Source organism: Callospermophilus lateralis, chromosome Y (assembly GCF_048772815.1).
Source record: "Callospermophilus lateralis isolate mCalLat2 chromosome Y, mCalLat2.hap1, whole genome shotgun sequence".
NCBI classification, from domain to species: domain Eukaryota; kingdom Metazoa; phylum Chordata; class Mammalia; order Rodentia; family Sciuridae; genus Callospermophilus; species Callospermophilus lateralis.
The window spans coordinates 10,530,452-10,555,491 of NC_135326.1; the positions used below are offsets into that span (position 1 = coordinate 10,530,452).

Here is a 25,040-nt window from a genome sequence, read left to right on the forward strand (position 1 = left end):
AAGTGAAGTTAGCCAATCTCCCCCCCAAAAATGCCGAATGTTTACTCTGATATAAGGAGGCTAACTCATAGGGGGTACATAGGGGGGAGCATGGAAAGATTAGATGAATTCTAGATAAAGCAGAGGACTGAAAGGGAAAAGGAGGGGACAGAGGATTAGCAAGGATGATGGAATGTGAAGGACATCATTATACAAAGTACATGTATAAAGACATAAATTTGGTGTCAAATTTCTTTATATACAGATATGAGTAATTGTGGTATATATGTGTAATAAGAATTGTAATGATATGGGGTAAAAATGGGAGCTCATATCCCACTTGAATCAAAGTGTGAAATATGATATATCAAGAACTATGTAATGTTTTGAAAAACCTACAATAAAAATTAATTAATAAAAAAAAAGAATCGTAATGCATTCTGCTGCAATTTCTTTATCCCAAATAAATAAATAAATACATAAATAGCAGACAGGTTTTCCCAGATGTAAATACTTTTTAAAAAAAATTTTAAAAATATTTATTTATTTATTTAAGTTTTCGGCAGACACAACATCTTTGTATGTGGTGCTGAGGATCGAACCCGGGCCGCACGCATGCCAGGCGAGCGCGCTACCGCTTGAGCCACATCCCCAGCCCAGATGTAAATCCTTTTATGTCTTTGAATAAAACTGTCAAAATTAAGTACTGCCCAACATTGCTTATGCACAGGATTTTCTACAGTATTTTTTTTTTTTTTAATACAACTGAATAAAACTAAAACATCTGAACCCTTTGTATTTCTTACTTTCATAGGGTTTATTCATTTCGGCATGAATCTTTCCAGTACTCAGAATAAACTGCAAAACTTAAAAGATTTCCCACATTTTTTACATTCATAGGGCTTCTCTCCATGAGAATTTTCATAAAAGAAAAATAGGTCTAGAACATGAAGCTGAGTATAGCAAATCATTCCCATTCAGAGTGTTTGTTTTCCGGTGAGGAAAATGGCTTTGAAGACAACAAGGAAAATGGAATGATTTGCCATATTTTTTCACATTTAAACAGTTACTCAGCCAGATGTGGTGATGTATGCCTTTAATCCCAGAGACTTGGGAGGCTTAGGCTGAAGGATCACAAGTTTGAGGCCAGCCTCAGCATTTTAGAACAACCCTAAGGAACTCAGCAAGTCTCTGTCTCAAAATTAAAAATATAAAAAAGAATGAGGATGTGTCTCAGGGGTCCCTTCATGTCTGTGAAAGAAAAAGCAAGAAAAAGACTTTTCCACATTGTTGGTATTCATTAGGCTTCTCTCCAGTATGCGTTTTTTCATGTCTGTGAAGATGATAGGATTGAGCAAAGGCTTTGCCACACTGCTTACATTCATAGGGCTTCTCTCCAGTATGCGTTTTTTCATGTCTGTGAAGATGATGGAACTGAACAAAGGCTTTGCCACACTGCTTACATTCATAGGGCTTCTCTCCAGTATGCATCCTTTCATGACTGTGAAGATGATGGAACTGAACAAAGGCTTTGCCACACTGCTTACATTTATAGGGCTTCTCCCCAGTATGAGTTTTTTCATGTGAGTGAAGGTGAGTGGACCGAGTGAAGGCTCTGCCACACTGCTTACATTCATAGGGCTTCTCTCCAGTATGCATCCGTTCATGTCTGTGAAGGTTAGAAGAATAAGTAAAGACTTTTCCACATTGTTTGCATGCCTTAGGATTCTGTCCAGTATGGATTTGTTCATGTCTCTGAAGGTAAGACAAAGTAGGGCAGGCTTTACCACATTGTTGACATTCATAGGGCTTCTCCCCAGTATGAGTTTTTTCATGTGAGTGAAGGCGATTGGACCGAGTGAAGGCTTTGCCGCACTGCTTACATTCATAGGGCTTCTCTCCAGTATGCCTACGTTCATGTCTCTGAAGGTAAGATAAAGTAGGGCAGGCTTTCCCACATTGTTGACATTCATAGGGTTTCTTTTTCGTATGAGTTTTTTTATGTGAGTGAAGGGCAGACAATTGAGCAAAAGCTTTGCCACACTGCTTACATTCAAAAGGCTTCTCTCCAGTATGCGTCCGTTCATGCCTGTGAAGGTTAGAAGAAGTACTGAAGACTTTTCCACATTGTGCGCATTCATTGGCCTTCTCTCCAGCATGGATTTGTTCATGTTTCCGAAGGTAAGATGAAGTAGTGTAGGCTTTTCCACATTGTTGACATTTATAGGGCTTCTCTCCAGTATGTTTTCTCTGATGTATTCGAAATAAACTTCGGTAAGCAAAGTCTTTCCCACATACGTTACATTTAAAAAGTACTTTTCCAGTGTGTGTGATCATGTGACTGTGAAGACTTCTGGGTGAAACCATGGTTTTACCACTTTCTTTACCTTCATGGGATTTCTCTCCAGAATGAGTTCTTTCATGTTTTCTAAATAAAGTGGAGGAATGAAAGGCTTTCCCACATACCTCACATTGAAAAGCTTTAACTCCCCTATGTGTTCTTGTATGTCTTTGAATATCTGTGGGAGAAGATGAGGCTTCATCACATTGTTGACATTCATCAGGTTGCCACCCACTATGAGAATCTTCATGCCTTTGAATGTCATTGGAACAACTGATGACTTTCCCACATACTGTACTTTCACAGGGTCCATCTCCAGCTTGTGTTAACATTTGTGTGTGAACACTTTTGAGAGAAACCAGAGATTTCCTGAATTCTTTCAATTCACATGGCTTCTCTTCACACTCTTCATGCTTGAGGCATTTGGGTCCACATTGAGATGTGATCTGCCTATGAAGGAATGAAGGGCATATGAAGTCTTTGGCACACATACTGCAGTCACATGAATTTACACTATTAAAAATTTTCTTTGCTTAAAAATTTGTATCTGATGACCAGCACATTATTAATACTTGATTATTTCCTGATGTTGTATTTATTTAAGGTCCTAGGTTAACGTTACTTCCAACATGAGGTAAAGCTGAGGATTTTCAAAGTTCAAATTACCAGAAAAATAAAGAGATTGAGAGGAAACAATGCTTTGAAACACAGCTTGCCTACAGTCATTATCCAAATAGTTATACTCACATATGCATTTTGATAATACTTTTTTGCATTTCAAGCACTTTGAGTAGACTGAATATCTATATATCTATATCTATCTATATAATTTACTTCAGTAGACAATAGACTTTATTGATTTAAATGTGGTGCTGAGAAGAAAAGCCAGTGCCTCAAGCATGCAAGGCAAGCTCTCTGCCACTGAGCCACAACCCCAGTCCCAGTGAAGTATATATTTCTGGTAAAAAATCTTAGAAGAATAAATACATTTAAAGTTGTGCAAATTTCTTGCATTGGTTTTAAAAATTATATGACATCCCCAGATTCCCTCAAGGATCCCTCTTGTGAGTACATTTACCTTAGATTAGTCCCAAAATTTTTGATCTGTTTTTCAATGTTCTTCTCATCACATTTGTTTCCTAAAATGCCAAACAAAAACATTATAAATTTCTAGGAGCTAGAAATGCTTTTCCAAATTCATGGTGCATTTTATGCTACATTAATTCACCAACTGATTGTCTTTTCATGTTCTACATAAATAAAAAAATAAACACAAATTCTCTAATTAAGTAAATACACAAATTATTACCTATAGATTCCAGGTTTCTGAGGACTTCCAGCATCACATCTCTGTAAAGGTTCTTCTGGGAAGCATCCAGCAAATCCCACTCCTCCTGTATGAAGTTCACAGCCACATCCTCAAAGGTCACTGAGATCTAAAATATCCCACAAATGTGTAGTGGAGGACAGCAGAGATTTGACAGCATGAGAAATCTATACTCAATATGCATGATGTTCACATGATTCCCTGGCCTCTCAATTAATTCCACGATTTGGTCATTGAAATCTTCAGTGCATTTAATTCCTCATAGCCACTCCAACACTAGACTTGGGCCCCACACAAGGTAAATAGTAGAGTGTTGTACACCCTTCCTTTGTTGAGTTCACAGGAAGTAAGAGGGGCTCCCAGGTCACCCTTACCTTATTTGTTGATTGCATCTCTATCACCTTCCTACCTACATCCGGTGCAGTAGAGAGCTAATATTAGCACTCTCCTTATTACTTAACATTAGAAAAGAAAGCTGACTGAGTAGGAAACTGCTGGGATCACAAAACTCAGCATTTGAAAGATCTTGCCAACCACCATGACTCACTGGGCCTACACAGTTAATATAGACAACATGGTATTTACTGATCTCCTGTTTCCTTCTGAAAGTCAATTGTTCCATTCTTAAAGAAGTGCCTAGAATCAGCCCCAACCCACACCCTCAGAGTATGGAGTCACTAAAGAGTTTCCCTCATAGACAACAGTTAGACAATCTTCCACACAGGTTGTCACAATGTGTTCACTTGGGACTAACCTCAACTTGGGTGATTATACTGAGGACAACTAGAAGTTTGCAGGTGCTTTACTCCAAAAAAAAATTTACTCAATTAGTAATTAAGCACAACGATTAATAAATGCAACAATATAATAATTTTTGGTCGTTAATGTCAAAGCAGAATGGGGTGTGTCAAAAGATGGCATGTATCTCAGAAAGAACATGATGACCCCAAGATGTCACCTTGTACAAACAACAGCCTTACAAAATTATATCAGTTTGAAAAATAGTTTTCTTAACAGACAGCAGAAAATCCTTTCCCAAACCTCATGGCAACCATGAATGTCTAATGATTCTCAAACTCTTCTGAACACAAGATGTCTCACTCAGATCATTTACAGTCATGAGACACACACCACTGATCTGCTCAAGGACACTTTGATCAAGATAGGCCACATGTACAATGGTGGTCTGTCATGAAAGAGATTCCTCATTCCTGTAGCACAGCTGGTACAAGGAAACTTCAGGCACAAGCACTTCCAGGATGTGTTAAAGCAGCAGGTTTGCAGTCCAGAATCCTGAACTATCCCACGCTGACTCCTTGTGAAACAGGCCACTCCATGTGGGTCTCTAAGCAGGCTATGATTTCTGCACAGTGTGGAACAGCCCAAAGGAACACCTACAAGAACACGACCCTGCCACTCAGAAAGAACCATGCTCAAGCACTTAAGACACATGACATTTGAAGCAGGACAGTTTCAACAGAGGGTAGTAGGAGCCCAAGAGAAAGCCTTTAGTGGGCTGTTGTTCATGGCATGGAAAATTATGAGTGACAGTAGGTGTCTTGGAGACAGAGCACAATGATGGTCTAGGGAAACTGAAATCTAAGTTGCAAAGGGTACTTCATCCCACTATTCTGCAGAAAAATATCATTTATTATACATTTAATTGTGAAAGTCTAAAACATTTCAAAAATTTGAAAAATATATAATTAACCCACCCCTCCTCAAAAAAAAAAAAAAAAAAAAAGGCAAGACATGTCAAACAGGCTTCCATGAGACACTTAAGACCTGACAGCAACTTTCTACTGTTATTTCCAGACAACAGAAGTTGAGTTAAAACTTCCTAATTCTTTCTATTTATATTTACTTTTTTAGTTGAAGTTGAACTAAATAGCTGTATCCTATATATTTATGTAATGCTAAGGACTGAACCCAGGATTTTGCACATGCTAGTCAAGTTCTCGACCACTGAGTCAGAACCCCAGCCCCCCTTCTAATTCTTTATATGGCATATTTTACCATATTATCAAAATAAAATAGATAAATAAATGTATTAAATAGAAAAGAAAACTATGAAAGACTCTCATGATCATGAATGCAAAATTCCTCATCAAACAATACTTTACTGAATTCAAAAATAAATAAAAAGAATTATAAACACAGCCAAGAGGAAATCATTACAGCTCTGTAAGACTGATGCCAAATTTAAAACTTAGTTAACATTTTCCAGGGACCAGCATACTACTGTGGGAAGTCAAGCCCAGTGGCACAGATCCACTCACATCAGCCTCTGCAGGGCCAAGGAACGCAACACACATGCAAGGCTGATTCAGAATTAAAAAAACCAATTAACATTATCCATCACAACAAAAAGCTAAATAATAAATATTGATTATATCAATAGTTAAAAAAATCAAGAATAATGAAAAAAACATTCAAGCTCAAAAAAACACAATGTCTTCATAGAGAGACAGCATGATCCTCTATGCTACTGGAATCCACTGAAGAATCATGAAAAACAATGATGTGACATCAGTGTTGTCATGTTAATAAACAGGACAATGATTATACTATTGACAGCAGGAAGCTGGGCATGGAGGCCATGCCTGTGGTCCTTGCCAATCAGGGGGCCGAGGCAGGATGATACCAGGTTTGAGTCCAGCCTGGGCAATTTAGCAAGACTCTGTTTCTAAACAAAAAATTAAGTTTTGGAAATGTAGCTCAATGGTAGAGCAGTCCTGAGTCCAACACCCAGCACCAAAATGAAAACAAAAACAAACACACACCACTTATACAGAACCAATAAAAGAGAAATACTCATATATAAATCTAACAAAAATCTGTGTGACAAAAACTGCTAACTTCTAATAAAAATATTAGAGACATGGAAAATATTTGGAGACACTTTTATGTTCACAGATGGGAGGCCTCAGTTACCATCAATTCTTACCAATTTTAATTATGGATTCAATATAATCCCAATAAAATTATTTTAAGCTATGTTTTCAGTAACAAAAGATCCAGAACAACCAACACAGTAATGAACACTCAGTTCACAGGATGAACACTACCTGAGGTTAACAGCTACTAAAAATCTACAATCATCAAGACACAGTGGTATTTGGCACAGTATAAAATATTCCACTGATCTTTGACAAAGGAGCAAAAGACAATCAATGGAAAATATACTCTCTTGGACAATGCTGCCAAAGCACTGGACATGAATTAACATGTAGAGAAAGAAAACATTCTCATTTCACAAATGTCACAGAGCTCCCATTGGAGCCTCAGTCTCAAAGTAGCACACACAGCTGGGGCTGCAGCTCTACCAAAGCACCTGCCTGGCACATAGGAGGCCCAGGGTTCACTTGTCAGCACCAAAAAATTGCCTATACATTCTAGTACCTAATGCAAAACTCCAAACTTCACTAAAATAACAAAGAAGTACTTACAGAGCAATCTGGGCTGGCATGACAGCTTCATATACAACATCAAACACATGATCTGTGAGTGAAAAACTTGTAAATTGAACTTGATCAAAATGAAGTTTGCGTTTTTCAAAAGATACCATGAGAGAATGAGAAGACATGCTGGAGAAGTGGACAAAATGTTGTCACAACACATAATGACACTGGGTTGGTGTTCAATATACATGAAGAATACTCTGTAAAAAAATGTAAGCAACAAACTTGGAAGTGGGAAGAAGATTTGGGTAGACACTCATTCAATAAAGAGGCACAGTTAACACATGTGTGAGAAGATGCTCACCTGCATATAATTAGGAAACTTCAAAATGAACAATGAGGTGCCACCAGATACTCAACTGAAGGGGTGAAATGCCAAACACTAAAAGCTCCAAAAGACAGTGAAAACATGAATCAGCAAGAACCCTTCCCTTGCTCATGTGAATGGAGAGAAGAACACTCTCTCTGGAAGACAGTCACGCTCTTACAAAATAAACATGGTGCACTCTACAATTAATTCACCACACTCCCAGGTGTCTATGCAAATGAGGTGAAAATTATGCACAGAAAACTTCTCAGCAGTGACTACAGCAGCCATATCCAGAACTGCCCAAAGCTAGAAGCAAGGAAGATGCACCTTTCAATGCTGAATGGACGAGCAGCAGTTTAACCACACCAAAGAACATCACCCAGAAAGTGAGCTCTGCAGCCTGCAAAGATACAGTACCCTTAAAGGCAGACTGGTAAGTGAGAGAAGCCAGTCTGAAAGGCCAAGTGCAGTAAGATTCCAAGTCAAGAACATTCTGGAAAAGACAGATGCACTGAAACTCTTCTGTATGACATTATTATGTAGAGTATGGGACACACAAAATACACCACACAGAGGAGCAACCCTAAGGTCAAGGATGGATTTCAGCTGATGATAAAGTGTTGCTTCATCCACTCTCTGAATCAAATGTAGGATACTGATTCAGTAACTAACAAGCATCCAACATCAATGCAAAATATTGAGATCAGTGTAGAGAAGGGTGTTTGATACTATATGTAATGGCTCATTTGAATTGTCAACTGCATTGGATTAAGAGATACCTTATGATTAAGAGGCCTCTGGGTGTGTCCCTGAGGGTGTGTCTTCAAATGACTGGCATGTGGCACAGAGAACCAAACTAGAGAACCTCCTTAGGTACAGGCAGCACCATCCAATAGGGTGGTGTCTTAGGTGGAACAAAAGTTGGAAGAAGAAGGAAGCAGCAGCAGAGAAAGCCCCTTTCTTCCCCAATGGCTGCTGCAATGGCCTGAGGACATCAGACTCTGCCTTCTTCACTCTCCCAATGTGGACTCTGCCTGTGATTCTCCAGGGAGTTTCCAGAACCTTTGGTCTGGACTAGGGCAGCACCACTGATCCTTCTTGTTCTGAGGCTTCAGCCTCTTGGACTCTGCAGCTACTACTTCTCAAGCTCTCTACCCTGCAGACGGACACTGTGGACTATCCTGCTTTGGGTCAAGTAGGCCAATCTAATGAGTCCCCTTTTATAATCATACTTCCTCTTGATGCTGTTCCTCTAGAGAACACTGACTAGCAAACCATGTAAGCCTAAAATTGCTCTGAAAAACCAAATTGATTTAATAAGGATGTGAATGAATAAGGAAGTGAATGAGAGCCATAAACCTTAACAAATATAAACATAAGAAACAATATTACATAATGAATACCTTTCCCAAATAATAATGCAAAAAATAAAGCAAAGAGGAAAAGTCATAGTTACAAATTTCAAAACTATGGAAAAAAGCAACGAAACTGATTTTCAATACTATTTTCATCTGGAAAGAAACTGAATGATAAAAATTTTTTTTAATATATATTAATTCTTTAGTTCTAGGTGGGCACAATTTTTTTATTTAATATTTATGTGGTGCTGAGGATCGAACTCAAGGCCTCACGCATACTAGGTGAGCGCTTTTTCTCTGAGCCACAATCCCAACCCCTGGATGATAAATCTTTATAAGTTATTCCAACTGCTGGTGTGGTGGTGTGCACCTGTAATTTCAGCCACTAGGGAAGTCAAGGCATGGAACTGGCAAGTTAGAGGCTCTATCAGCAATTTAGCAAGACATCCAGAATGATCCTTAGCACCACAGATAAATTAACAAAAATAAGGTATTTTGCCTCTCTACACTATACAAAATAAAAATAAAAATAAATAGGTACATAATAAATAGGAAGGGCTGAGGACGTGCTCAGTGGTCAAGTGCCTCTAGGTTTATTACCCAGTAAAACACCTGCCCACCTCCAAAATGCTAGCTACACATTGAAATTTATTTTTTTTTTAGGACAACATAAGCATGAGCAAGTCCGTGGCTTCAATCCCAGCACTCAATACATCAGCAAATAAGTAAACCCCAGTCTACAATACTAATTTTCTTGGGGTGGAGAGTAGCTCAGTAGTAAGAACTTGATAGCCCTAGGTTCAATCCTCAACAGTCCATGTACACTCACACACACAAAAAAAAAAAACCCTGAAAATATATGTAATGAGTGATAAAAGATTATAATACAAAAGATACACAATGAGAGGCAACAAAAATAAATGAAAAGACAACACAATTTCTTACAAAAAAGACTGAACTTGCCCATGATCTACACTCTTTGAAAAAACAAAGAGCATTTCAGTAAATTATGTGAAATTCAGGGCATGGATTATTGTGTTTTTGAGGGTGAACTTAGAAAAACTATATCTAAAATGAAAATAGTACACTGAATCTAAGACCAGTGAAAATATTGTACAGGACAGAGAGACTAGAGAGAGCATTTATGTTACTCCCAAGTTTCATAAGCTAAAAGGCCAGCTCCCAAATGGGTGGCCCTAGGAGGAGGTAATTAGGAGGGAACAGCAATCAGGTGACATGGTGGGAATGCTTGTGAGAGGATCAGCACCCTTACTTAGACATATATAGCTCTCCTTTTCAGAAAACAGGTGTCATTTATTATTTCACTGATAAAGTATTCAGTGATTTTTAAATGATCACAGTTGGGTATTTTAAGTATTGCCAAAATTGTCCTTAAAACTTCCAATGAAGATGGGTGTGATGGTGCACATCTGTAACCCCAGTGGTCCAGGGGTCAGAGGCCCAAGGTGATGTAGCAAGACCCTGACTCAAAAGGAAGAATCTAAAAGGGGCCAGGGTTGTGGCTCAGTGGCTAAGCCCCTCTGGGTTCCATTTCTGATACCAAAAACCACACAGCTAACATAAACCTGCCAAGTCCAGACAACAACAGTGACAAGAAACTGTGATTCCTGTCAAATTCAAGAGTTTGTCAACAATTGTTAACTAATTTACATAAAATCAAATTCATAAATTTATCTACCACAATTTTTGTAGAAATGAATTCATTTCCTGCAGCAATAATGGTAGACAGAGTTTCTCTGTATTTTAAGTGGCATTCTGGAATCTAGGACATGGATTTCAATTGGAAATCATTGAAAAGACAAGATCAAATCTCACCAATTTTCTATGCATACTCAGGGGTAGCAAAAGATAAAATAGATGTGTTTATTTTGTTGTTGTTGTTGTTGTTTGATTGATTGTTTTTCTGTTCTTTTTCTTTGGTTTGGGATCAGAGACTAAACCCAGAGGAACTTTACTGATAAGTCACATCCCCAGACATAAGGCCTGGTTAAGTCACTAACGCTGTACTCAAGTTTGCAATCCTACTGCCTCAGCTTCTGGAACATCAAGGATCACAGATGTGCACCACTGTACCTGGATGTAATTGTTTTCTCAATGGAAATGTAACTAGACTTTTTAAAATCCACTTCTTTCTTTCCTATTTAATATTAGTCCATCCCATTTGGCTCTGAATAAATAAACCTGGGCCTCAGATAAGTGAGCACATCATTTCAAAGTGATACACAGAAAGCTTTGGTGCTGAGGGAGCACACATGTGTCAGGCTCAAGGGGCAGGGAAGGTCCCTGACATCTGGGACATGACCTCTCCTGGTCTTGCTTCCTGAAAGCCTCTAGGATCACCCTCCCAGGGACCTAGACCATGACTCCAGTCTACGAGGCTTTTCAGGTTTGCACAGCTCTGCACTGGGGAGGGTGGTCCTTATGCTCTGAGAGAGGTTTCGCTCCTTCACACTGTGAGACTAAAAGGGCAGGAATCACTGGTGACCTGGCCCCTTAGCGCCAGCATCCACAGGCTGACTGGCCACCTCTCTCCAAGGAATGGGAACAGAGCTTGGGAAAAACAAGGTCCCAGGGAAGTAGCTGTCTAGATGAGGCCTTTTCCAGGAGATTCCTCAGCCCAGGGCCCCCAGCAGCTTCCCTGAGAGGCTGCACCCCACACCTCAGGCTGTCCCCTAGGAGGAACTGACCCAGGGCCTGAAGTTCTGTTCACCCTGCAGGGACCAGGGCAGCTGTGGGCACATTGTGGCAGCTCCAGGAGAGGACAGTGGCTGAGGACATAGGACCCTGTGAGACGTCCAAAGGGAACCTCTGCCCAAGAAATCTGACATGGTGTCTACACCTAAGGAAGATAAAGGGAGAAGCACAAGATTTTTACAGCTGTGATCTCAAGTTCTCTATACAATTGCATATACATCAAAGAACCTTCAGAGTATTTGAGTTGGCTAACCAGACCACCATGAGGGTGGAAAGGCAGGATTCTGTAGGGAGAGCAAAAATTATCTTGGGCTATCTTAAGCCCTTTAATAGCCAATTATCTTAATTTCTGTATCAGACCACAATTCTCAAAACTATTAAATTTCTCAGAATATATCACTACTCTTACCGGACATCTAGTCCCCACCATCTACCAAAGTAAGAATGTAATAACAACAGTCAGAAGAAAAAGCATTCGACAAAGTACAGCATCCTTTTATGTTCAAAACATTAGAAAAACTAGGGATAACAGGAACTTTCCTCGACATTGTAAGAGCTATCTATGCTAACCCTCAGGCTAGCATCATTCTGAATGGAGAAAAATTGAAGGCATTCCCTCTAAAATCTGGAACAAGACAGGGATGCCCTCTATCTCCACTTCTATTCAATATAGTTCTCAAAACACTGGCCAGAGCAATTAGACAAACGAAAGAAATTAAAGGCATAAAAATAGGAAGAGAAGAACTTAAATTATCACTGTTTGTGCATGACATGATTCTATACCTAGAAGACCCAAAAGGGTCTACAAAAAAACTACTAGAACTAATAAATGAATTCAGCAAAGTGGCAGGATATAAAATCAACACGCATAAATCAAAGGCATTTCTGTATATCAGCGACAAAACTTCTGAAACAAAAATGAGGAAAAACACTCCATTCACAATATCCTCAAAAAAATAAAATACTTGGGAATTAACCTAACAAAAGAGGTGAAAGATTTATACAATGAAAACTACAGAACCCTAAAAAGAGAAGTAGAAGAAGATCTTAGAAGATGGAAAAATATACCCTGTTTATGGATAGGCAGAACTAACATCATAAAAATGGCGATATTACCAAAAGCTCTCTATAGATTTAATGAAATGCCAATCAAAATCCCAAAGGCATTTCTTGTAGAAATAGATAAAGCAATCATGAAATTCATATGGAAAAATAATAGACCCAGAATAGCAAAAGCAATTCTAAGCAGGAAATGTGAATCAGGCGGTATAGCGATACCAGATTTCAAACAATATTACAGAGCAATAGTAACAAAAACAGCATGGTACTGGTACCAAAACAGGCGGGTGGACCAATGGTACAGAATAGAGGACACAGAGACTAATCCACAAAGTTACAACTATCTTATATTTGATAAAGGAGCTAAAAGCATGCAATGGAGGAAGGATAGTATCTTCAACAAATGGTGTTGGGAAAACTGGAAATCCATATGCAACAAAATGAAACTGAATCCCCTCCTCTCACCATGCACAAAAGTTAACTCAAAGTGGATCAAGGAGCTAGATATCAAATCAGAGACTCTGCATCTGATAGAAGAAAAAGTTGGCTCCGATCTACATATTGTGGGGTCGAGCCCCAAATTCCTTAATAGGACACCCATAGCACAAGAATTAATAACAAGAATCAACAAATGGGATTTACTTAAACTGAAAAGTTTTTTCTCAGCAAGACAAACAATAAGAGAGGTAAGTAGGGAGCCTACATCATGGGAACAAATATTTACTCCTCACACTTCAGATAGAGCCCTAATATCCAGAATATACAAAGAACTCAAAAAATTAGACAATAAGATAACAAATAACCCAATCAACAAATGAGCCAAGGACCTGAACAGACACTTCTCAGAGGAGGACATACAATTAATCAACAAGTACATGAAAAAATGCTCACCATCTCTAGCAGTCAGAGAAATGCAAATCAAAACCACCCTAAGATACCATCTCACTCCAGTAAGATTGGCGGCCATTAGAAAGTCAAACAACAACAAGTGCTGGCGAGGATGCGGGGAAAAGGGTACTCTTGTACATTGCTGGTGGGACTGCAAATTGGTGCGGCCAATTTGGAAATCAGTATGGAGATTCCTAGAAAAGCTGGGAATGGAACCACCATTTGACCCAGCCATTGCCCTTCTCGGACTATTCCCTGAAGACCTTAAAAGAGCTTACTACAGAGATACTGCCACATCGATGTTCATAGTAGCACAATTCACAATTGCTAGATTGTGGAACCAATCCAGATGCCCTCCAATAGATGAATGGATAAAAAAAAATGTGGCATTATACACCATGGAGTATTATGCAGCACTAAAAAATGACAAAATCATTGAATTTGCAGGGAAATGGATGGCATTAGAGCAGATTATGCTAAGTGAAGCTAGCCAATCCCTAAAAAACAAATGCCAAATGTCTTCTTTGATATAAGGAGAGCAACTAAGAACAGAGCAGGGAGAAAGAGCAGGAAGAAAAGACTAACATTAAAGAGAGACATGAGGTGGGAGGGAAAGGGAGAGAAAAGGGAAATTGCATGGAAATGGAGGGAGACCCTCAATGTCATACAAAATTACATACAAGAGGTTATGAGGGGAAGGGGAAAATAAACAAGGAGGGAAATGAATTACAGTAGATGGGATAGAGAGAGAAGATGGGAGGGTAGGGGAGGGGAGGGGGGATAGTAGAGGATAGGAAAGGTAGAAGAATACAACAGTTACTAATAGGGCATTATGTAAAAATGTGGATGTGTAACCGATGTGATTCTGCAATCTATATTTGGGTAAAAATGGGAGTTCATAATCCACTTGAATCTAATGTATGAAATATGATATGTCAAGAGATTTGTAATATTTTGAACAACCAATAAAAAAAAAAGAAAATTTTTTTTCTTCCTTCCTTTCTTTCTGTAGCCCACCAATCTGATGATCCTACCAATGCAATTGGTTAATGTAATGATACACAGTTTCTTTTAGTTCATGTAGGCCAGGCACAGTGCCACACAACTGTAATCCCAGTAGCTTTAGAGGATAAGGGAGGAGGATTGCTAAATTCAAAGTCAGCCTCAGCAAGTTAGTGAGACCATAAGGAACTTGATGAGATCATGTCTCAAAATACAATCTAAAAAGGACTGATTGTGGCTCAATGATTAAGTGCCCCTGAGATTAATCCTTGTCTTTCAGGGTGGAACACATACATCATTTAGGGACACTTGAATCCATGTTCCTGAGTATGGTTATTAATATTTAAATCAAAATGAACTATTTTCCATAGCTGGGATGCCAATGACTTTAATGTCAACAGCTTGAGAAACTGAAGCAGGAGGGTCAGGACTTACAGGCCAGGCTGGGCAACATAGCCAGACCCCATCTAAAAATCAAATTTAAAGAGTTGGGGATGAAGAACAGAAGAATGAATCAAACACTATTATCCTATGTGCATATGTGACTACAGGACTGGTGTGAATCCACATCAAGTACAACCAGAATAAGGAGCAGTTACACACTATTTATGTGTACTATATCAAAATGCATTATAATTCCATGTATAACTAATAAAAACAAATTTAAATAAATAAACGATTTATGTCAAATTGGGGCAGGGGGGCTTGGATCATAACCCAAGATTCAATATCCCTAGGTTCTATGAACAAATGCCTTTTTCCTTTTAAAGTAATTATTTTGACCAAACACAGGGAACTGTTAAGTGATTATTCTTTCCCCTCAAGTATAATAATCAGAAATAGAAAACAAATGCTTTCAAAAGTGTTCTTCTTACCAGGGACAGTGGCACAGTCCTTGTTAGAATGGCCATAGGCCTGAGCCTAAACAATTCCATTTTAAAAGACCTGCAGTTTCACCAGGCACATCCACAGATCCCTCCAGTAAGGCCTCAAACCAGTTCCTTCCCTTCACCCTGATAAAGAGAGTGAAGCCTCTGCCAGGCTCTCCTTGCCTGATAAGAGGGAAAGGGAGATCACGGTGGAGATGATCCCAGGGTAAATGATGTCATTGAAAATAGGGTGGTAGGTGATAAGGATTGAAAGCGTGATCAAAAGCCCCCAAATTTAGTATAAATGATAGAGCTGATGAAAAGGAATTCAGCCATCAAAAACAAGGATGCACTCGAGCTGGAGAGTCTGATGAGGACCTGACATCCCATCACATGGCATCTTTCCTGAGTCTCTGCAGGATCCTCTCTGCTCTCAAACTCTACTGCCTCCTCTGGAACTTGGTGAGAGCTGCACCTCCTCCCTAGAACCCCCTCCTCAACGGGTCCTCTGCTCCACACCAGGAAAAGCCTGCCTTGGTTACAGACCTGGTCACTGAGGTCTGAGTGAGTGTGCATCTGCTGGACTCAAAGCCAAGACATAAGACCTTTGAACTCAGCATGCAGAGGGAATGTCTGTCATGATTAAGTGGGTTGTCCAGTGCTTAGAATGAATCTAGAATTGTTGGCTGTGAATTAATTAACCTAGAATTGTTTGCTGTGTTGATTATGTCTGTGGCAATGCCTAGCATTAAGGATTGTTGTTTTCTTGATTAAGAACCTATACAGTTAAACTGTATTGAGTAATTTGAGTGAATAGAGCATTGAAAGGGGCACAAGTGTGTGGACATTCTTCATTTCTCCCCTGGACTGAATTAGTCACAGTTTTGCCCCCTCCACACAGCCCTGTAATCTCAGAAACGTTGGAGGCTAAAGCAGAAGTGAAGCCAGATTTACAGATAGGTAGTTAGGCAAATTGGGTCTAATATTGGGTAAGATGAATACAACAGAGGCCCTTATAGAGAATGGACTCCTGGCAACCAGAGCAGCAATTGAAATGTTAATGTCCCCAAGGCAGGAATCCATTCTAAGGAACTGTTAATCATAATCCAAAAGCCACCCAGTGCCCTTCCTGCCCAGATTACTCCTCCAGCCCACCAATCTCTCACCTTTTGGACCTTCCCACCTGCATTCTATCACTGCAACATAATGAGAAACAAAGTGTGGGAAAGCGGAAAGAAGAGGCTAGCTATAGAAGAGGGAAGACCTCCCCCTTACAGGGATTCCACCTATTGTTCCCCTTCTTCCTGCGGGGAGAAGTCTTTTCTGCTGTCCTTTAATAAACCTTCTACTTTCCACTCTCCACTTGCCTCAGCGTGCTTCTCTGGTGTTATACTTCAGCATTCGGGGAAGCAAGGACTTGTCACTGGTAAACAGCGGTAACAGAAGGATCACAGGTTGGAGACCAGCTTCCACACCAAGTGTGTGCAGATCTCAAAATTCAGTAAAAGTGGAGGCTGGGGATGTGGCTGATAAAGCTGCCCGAGTTTGGATCCCCAATTAAAAGAAAAGAACTATTCTCTCCAATATTTCACTAGATGAAAAGTGACAATTAGCGGACGGTGTCCATTTGTCCATTTGGACCGAGTGGGAAGAACGAACGTCTGGCCGAGCTGTGAGGTGGGGGGAAGGTGGGTTTTAGAAGGCAGGAGGCGCCTGCAATTTGGAGGACCTCCAGCAGCCTCCGGAGGAGCTCCCCTGGGAGGAGGAGGGTGCATTGTGGCCCTGCTTCCTCCACGTTGGGAAGAGTGGGTCGGGCCACCAGTAGGGAGCAAAGGGGACACCAGGGACCTGAGCCGCCCTTCCAAACCCAGGGAACCAGGGGACAGGGTCCAGGGCCACCCTCCAGCGGTGACTCTGCCACGCTCAGCAGCTCACCTCAAAAACCCCAAACCCAGCTCACCCCATGAGACCAAGGGACAGGGCCACGACTCCGCCGCTCTCCCCAGCTCCCAGGGGAACCAGGCCCCAAGGCAGGTGGTGACGAGTGCCTTCAGCCCTGGTCGCAAACTCACCATTTTTTGTCTTCTGTGGTGACCGGGCGTCCTCTCGAGGAACCTCCAGGCACCCAAGATGGGGGTGGGGGGGGACACAGGCAGCGCAGAGTCACCTGAGTCCCTGGAACAGAGAACTCTCGGCTTGAAGGATGAGAAGCCTAGTCGCTGAGGAAGAAAAGCCCGCGAGATTGCGGAAGCCCGCCCTTCCTCTCCCTCTGCGCACTGATTGGGCAGTTCCCCCAGAATCCCGGATAAATGGCCTCCAGTCCCGCCTCTGTATCGTGACTGACAGCCAACGTCATCCAATCACTGGCCGAAACGGGATAGAGTGACAGATTCTTGGCCCAAGCCCTTTTCAGGCGGAGCTTCCCCGCTGTGCTGGGAACTAATCCATGTGGGAAGCCTTGGCTTAGCCTCTGGTACAGAGGTGAAACCTGGCGCTGAGCTAGGCTTCAGCCATAGAGTGCTTTCTGAGCATGGCGAGGGCCTGGGTTTAACCCCAACACAAAAACAAAGCACAGCTTCTCAGGGAGGCTGAGGCTGGAGGAGCCCAAGGTCAGGTCATAATCTGCAAACAGTGAGACCGTCTCTTTTTATTTTATTTTATTTTTTTAAGTTTTAGATAATACAATCTTCATTTCTTTCTTTTTATGTGGTGCTAAGGATCGAACCCAGTGCCTCATGTGTGTGAGGCAGGCATTCTACCACTGAGGTAGAACCCCACCCCGAGAGACCCTCTCTTAAAATAAAACGAAAAGGGTGGGGATGTAGCTCAGTGGTACAGGTCAAGCCTCACTGGATTTATTTTATATATATATATATATATATATATATATATATATATATATATATATATATATATACACACACCCCTCAGGCAAATTAGAAAGACACGGTCTCCATATTTTTGAAACACTCTTTAAAGCTATCATATATATCACACATATATATGATATCTACTCATGAAAAGAATTTGAAATTTTTTTTAGTAATTCTCATTACCTCCTGGCCTCTGATCTTTGAGGAGGCAGCCTGAGCTATAAAAGGAAACATTTGGGGTTGGGGCTGTGGCTCATTGTTCCATCCCCAGCAGAGAAAGGGTGGGGTGGGGGGAGGCAGGCAAGCCTTTCAAACAGCAATGTGCAATGGAAATAAAATGGGCGCCTTGTGCTCAATGTAGATAGTCTACATTCTACAATTATCAATTCTTATGTACAGATCCCACAAGTCTGCTCAGCTGTTTGCCCTAAAAGCAAAAAGAAAAGGTGTTGATTGAAAGCAGGAAAGGAACTTTGACCAGTGCAGCTACACCAGGGAGATAAGGAAACACTGTCTTACCCTGTGTTTAGGTGCTGACAAGGGCTTTGAGATTTTCTATGAGGGAAATCATTGTCATGAATGTATAGCGGAAATTGTATGCAGAAGTTAGTATTTATTGTAAAAGAATAATATTATATTATTATTGCAGTAGGTGATATGCAAATAATATTATAATATGTAAAATTGTATTAGGTTAGGTTTCAGGCATCTGTAGTCTCATAACATGTCTGTGAGCTCAAGCTCATTTGCCTCCTTGAAACATGTCATTATATTGCACAGACTGACCTCATTATTTTCTCTCAGTATAAAGTCCCCCTCTTGTCTACTCTTTCCATGCCAAAGTTCAGATGCACCAACATTTTCTGGAAAAGCCACAAGCCCATCTGCATTCTGCCTAGGAAGCAATGTACCCCCAGAAGCTGACCCAGCACTCTCAGCTTCCTGGGTTTCAAATGATAGTCAAACCAGAAAGAAATAATAACCCTGCTCAGCTCTGCAAGAAAGCCTGCATATAAAACACAAAAATGTGCCACTTGGGGCCAATACAGCCTGTCATATTAACTCCTATAATGGAAAGTAAATACAATTTTATATTCTTCTCTTAAGTTGGACTTTGTGAACTCTTTCACATCCTGCACAGTGTCTCACATTCATTCTACCTAACAATATTGCCCATGGACAAGGGGGGCTCTTGTGTAAAAAGTGTGGAAACATGGGCACATAGCTGTCCAGAGCTGAGAACTGAATCCCAGGTGCTTTTATTGTCCCCCATGTAGAGATTGAATTGAGGGTGGGGGCACTTTAGCACTGAGCTACATCCCCAGTCCCCCTTTTCATTGTGGTTCAAAGACGGTGGGTGGGAACATAACTGTGATGGATCTGAGAAAATAACCCCAGATGGTGACTCCAACCTGTTATCAGACCAATAAGGAAATAAGAAGTACAAGCATGGTGGTGCAGGACAGTAATCCCAGCCTCTCAGGAGGCCAAGACAGGAGGATTGCTTGCTCAAGCCAGCATCAGCAAAAATAGGGTGCTAAGCATCGCAGTGAGATCTTGAGTCTAAATAAAATACAAAACAGGGCTAGGGATGTGGTGAAGTGGCCAATTGCCCCTGGATGAATGGAAGGATGGGTGAATGGGTGGGAGGATGCATGGACTGATGGGAAGATGTATGTATGTCTGAATGGATGGCTGGATTAATGGGTAGATGGGTGGGTAAATAGACAAATCCATGATGCATGGGAGAGAAAATGGGCAGATGGGTGGAAGCAGGGATGGCTGGTACATATACAGATGGATAGATATATACACAGATGCATGCTCATGGATTTGAGTAATGATAGTGATTTGCTAATCCTGAGAATAAAGGGCTCAGAACATAATACAGTTCTAAAAGCCTGTATGACATCATGTACACAGTTTAGCCAAAATAAAAAAAATTCACCGCACTCTCTAAGATCCTTTGGCCTTCAAAGTCCCCCACTCAGATCATCTCTTTTGCCCCCATTTTGGCCCTGTCTCCCCCACACCCCACTAAGACATAATTTTTTCCCTAGTCCCCAGTCATACTGGGGATCAGGGTTTCTGTGAACTCAGGATATGCAAGTGTCTTTTGCACCCATAGCTTTCAAATCCTTTGGGTCCAAACCCAGCAGTGACATTGCTGGGTCATATTGTGATTCAATCCTAAGCTTTTGAGAGGCCACCACATTGTTCTGCCAAGGGCCACCTGGAGCCCTAGGAGCTGGGAGAGGCAGGAAGGAGCTTCCATGGAGCCTGTGGAGGGAGCTGAACACTAGTGTAAGAGGTGGGTCCTGTCCACATCTGTCTCTTAGAACCCCTGAGTGGGATCTTGTGTAGAAACAGGGTCTCTGCAGAGGTAGTTAGTGAAAGGTTCTGAGATGGGTTCCTTCTGGGTCAGGGGGCCCTTATGCAATGGCAGTGTCCTCACAAGAGACAGAAGAGAGGACACAGACACAGAGATGGAGTCACATGGAGACAGGCAGAGAATGGAATTATGGGGCCACCAGGAGCCCCAGTAGCTGGTAGAGGTAGGCAGGAGCCTCCCTGGATCCTGTGGAGGAAGCTCATCCTTGTGACCAGTGGTCTCAGCCCTTGGCCCTTTAAGGCTGGGGGAGGGGTAGTAGTTTTTTTATTTCAATCTCTTTGTTTTGGGTTATTAATTATAACAGCCCCAGGAAAACCCACACAGACTCAGTATCATCTCAAGTTTTTTGAGAGGGCTAAGACCTTAGCTTTACAGTTGGAAAATGATAATTTCTGTTGCTGAGTTCTGCAGCACTAAGAAATTTAATTGCACTGGTCAATTTTCAATAAATTTTTCCAATAATTAAACACACAACACCACCCCATCAACAAAACTGCACTGTATTTCAGTATATTCTTCCAATAGCAACCAACATCCCCGATGCTCAGTTCATCAGCCAAGGTTATCCTAGATTAGCAGCCCAGTAGGATGTTTGGATTGTTTTATCTTCATTTTATTTTTGGTTTTTGTACTGCACATTGAATGCAGTGTGCCTAAGCCCTAAGCCACATCCCCTTTTTATATCTTATATACAGAGTCTTGCCCATTTGCTCAGGCCCTCACTACATTGCTGAGACTGGCCCCCAAATTGAAACCCTCCTGCCTCAGCCTCTCAAGCCACTGGGTTTACAGGCATGCCACACCACAGCAGATAACACTATGTTTTTTGAGGAGACCTTCAGTCCTGGGAGCAGAGATCTCTAAGAACACAGGAAGCAAGCAAGTTGGGTGCTGCTAGGCAGATTATCAAATAGACTGAGCACGATCATGGGTTAGAAATGGTCTAGGGCCATGGGAGCTGGCTCCCTGGGAAGCAGAGTTTGCGGGAGGTTGTGTGGGTAGGTCCTGATTCTGCTGTGTCTCATTGCTCCAGATAGAGAGTACCCATAGAATGTTAAATAGAGTATATAACATGGAATCTCATTATTTAATAAAAACAGTAGAATTATAATGTAATAACAGATTAGGTCTACATTATAATTGACAACCTATGTTAATGCGCCTGTGTCAATATTCATTTTGAAGTGGCACACACTGTAATTCTGTGACTTGGGAGGCTGAAGCAGGAGGATTGTAAGTTGGAGACCAGCCTCGGCAACTCAGAAAGTCCCTAAGCAACTTAGAGTCTGTGTCAAAATAAAATATATATATAAAAAGGATTAGTGATGTAGCTCAGTGGTTAAGCACTTCAGGTTGAATCTCCAGTACCAATAGTAATAATAATAATTAAAGTAATAATTTTGTTGATACATCTGCAGAATTGAAAGCTTGACATCTAAGAACATGGAGCTTCTGTGAGGACCTGGGCAACAAAGTCAACAGAGTCAAGGGTGTGGCTGGGTCTGAAGAAGGTGACCCAGCCCAGAGGATGCTGAAGAACTCAGAGGTTACAAGGGGGGCTGGTGACAAGGGACACAGCTGGCCCACTGTGCTGGCTTTCTGTTCCACACAGCATGAGTGATGGGAAGGAAGCAGGGCTCCTAGTGATGGCCAGCTATCATCACTTTCCTTACCCAAGATCCACTGGGCTGGAAACGGGTTTGGCCATCAGGCAGAGGTGGAGTTAGCTTGGGTGGTGGCCTGAGGTCATCAATGAGCAGTCAGGGTCTGTGGTCTGAAGGCCCCAGGCTGGGTGTTTTGTTACAGCAGCCCAGGAAGACTAATACAGTGACCAGCAGCCCTCTGACCAGTGCAATGACCTGAGTGTGTCTGGAGCTGCCACATTGGAACTGAGGGTCCCTTAGCTCTGAGTGATGAGCATGTGGAGATGTGGCAAGCCAGCCATGGGTGGGTGTGAACTATGAGCCTGCTGGACTCTGCCCACCACCTCGTGAAACCAGGACTCCGAGTCAGGCATGAGGACACGTGTCTCCCAAGGGTCTCTGCAGAGGTCAAGGATCAAATTCAGGTCAAGCTGGACCACTTGTTCCCAAAGCATGGCAGACCCCTTCCTCTTGGCAGGCTCAGGCGCCCTCTGGCTGGAAGATCAGGGTCAGGAAGTGCGTGTTCCACCGGGTTGCTCCTGTGGAGGGACAAGGATCACAGAGAGATGACTGAGGACAACAGCAGGATTCAGCCAGGGGACCTCAGGAGGTGAACAGCACCAGGAGCGGTGGCCCATGGTTGGGTGGGCATAAGCTGTTCTGTCCTCTCCAGAGCAGAGTGAAGGTGGCCTCCAATAAGATCCCCCCAGACACATTCACTACAATGAGACGTGAGAGTGTGACATCCAGAGAGCAGCTACTGCCTGAGGATCTACACCTAAGACAGGAAAAGCCACCCATCAGGATGGACCCCAGCTGTGACTGATGTCTGTCTGTTCAGTCTGCTCTGCCCTTGCGCCCTCCAACCACAGGCACAGCCCACCAGCTCCCAGCCCTGCCCGGCTTCTGGTCAACCTAGTCCCTTCAGCTTTCCCCTTCCTCCGTCACTATTCTTTTTTTGGAGAAACACAGCTTATTTTAAAAAGATTCTTAGAGATCAAAATTCCTCTTTCATCTCACTCCAGGGACAATGGCAGCTTCTAGGAACACAAACAACAGTGAGTGTGGCGCAGGGGAGGGTGTTAGACCAGGACGCAAGAAAAGACCACTGGCTCCAATTAAAATAAAATTAAACAAGGTTATTATTTTGACCAGCCGGGCTGCCTCGCCCACCCAACACTGACCCTGAGACCTGTCTGCACAGCAAGGCCTCCTCCACCCATCTCCCTTCCCTCCTGTCATCCTCTCCACCATCCTGACACCTGCTGGTTCCATTCTGTACTCCAGAGGCTCCACAGTCCTCAGCAACCTGGCCCTTTTCTGGGTCTCTACTTGAGGAAGATGCCCCTGCACTGCAAGGAACTGAGTAGCTTCTCTCCCTGAATCTCTCTTACTGCCAGTTTAATCCCCAGCCAGCGTACAGGCCCTTAATGGGGACAGTTTCCTTGCCAACAGCCCCTGGGACCTCTCTTTCACGTCTCTGCAGTCACTCTCTGCTCTCTGTGCTGTGCTCCTGTGCAGAAGCTTCATCCACTTTCCTGAGTTTAGAGTCCTCTCTTTGATGCAGGGGGTCCTGTTTTCAACAATTCGCTGTGAGCAGAGTGCCCCCTGCTGGCCGTCCTGCGTTATGACCGCTGTTTTACAAGCCTCCTCCATGGTGTTCAATCATGAATCCCCAAGTGCTTTTGTGTCTGGTGCACTGCTTCATGTCTGGGTCTGTGCGTTTGCTTATGTACATTGCTTCCGGGGAAACCGGGCCTTTGTGTTTGTGTGGGCTCTGTGTCATCCAGCAACGAGGCCCACGGAACAGGGTCGAGGACAGTGTGGCTAGAGAGTCACGAATCAAGACCTCCAGACACCAATCAGGAAGCAGGTCTGATTTTATTGCGCAGTTACCATGTGTATACACTCGGGCAGCAGCTAAGCACATTACACGCAGCCACCAATACAATTTCTGAACAACTCTAGGAGACCAAAGTAGGCCCCCCAATATTCCCTCTGGCCTACTGATGATTCCAAGGTTGCTCAGTTGAGCTACTGTGGGCACAGGAGTGACTCTGAAGAGCCACAACCAGTCAAGTAGCAGGCCGTGGAGCAAGTGCAGGGTCTGCAACAGGTGGCCTCACACCCAGGGAGGGGCCTACAGGGTGAGCAGCCTGCCGCTCACACCCCTACCTGGAGGGGAGTGGCCTGCCACTCAGGTGTCCTTCATGTATGCCACATATGCAATTCTCCATGCACTTCTCCCCACGTCTCCCCCTCAGACTTGCCACAAGGACTTTTGCTAGCATTCCTTATTTTTGTTTGGTGGCCTTCAGATGCTTGCATAAGCATCTCAAAACACAAGAAAAAAGATATTACTGTCACACTCAGTAGGGCCAGGGTAATAGCGTTATAAAGGTTAGTAACTTGGCTCTCAGGGTTTTCCAATGTTCAGCCAATCCCTGGAAGAAAGAGGAGGCTGTTGAGACAGACACCTTAGTCCCCTTGATTTGGACCCTGGTCTCAGTGACGTCATGCAGTTGTAACACAGTGAGCATCCCAAGCGCCCTTCAGGAACTGGGAAAAAGTGGAGAACTGCAAGGTTTCATTGTCAGATACAGCGTATTGGGTGATGCAAATACTATGAAATTCAGGGTGACCGTGAGCCTTAGCAACATAAAGAGAACACTTCGTGGCTCCTGGTGGAGGTCTGGTTCTTGCTGAATGAGGCAAATAGTGGTTCAGTTCAGTTTATTTAAGTCATTTTGAGAGGCGAAGGCTGCTGCCACACAGGGGACACATTGTTTCCAGTGTGCACAGTGTGGGTCCCCTGAATGAGCG

The 25,040-nt window shown here is 42.4% G+C and overlaps 1 protein-coding gene across 1 annotated transcript in view; it reads right to left on the reverse strand.

Annotated features, from left to right (window-relative positions):
- Nucleotides 1-775: 775 nt before the first annotated feature.
- The window catches only part of LOC143639744 (uncharacterized), a 51,423-nt gene continuing 27,158 nt past the window's right edge, over nt 776-25,040 (reverse strand). Inside the window, exon 5 of the mRNA XM_077107785.1 lies at nt 776-2,294. Within this exon, the coding sequence (XP_076963900.1) occupies nt 1,225-2,294 (1,070 nt within the window). The 3' untranslated portion in view covers nt 776-1,224. The remainder of the gene's footprint in view (nt 2,295-25,040) is intronic.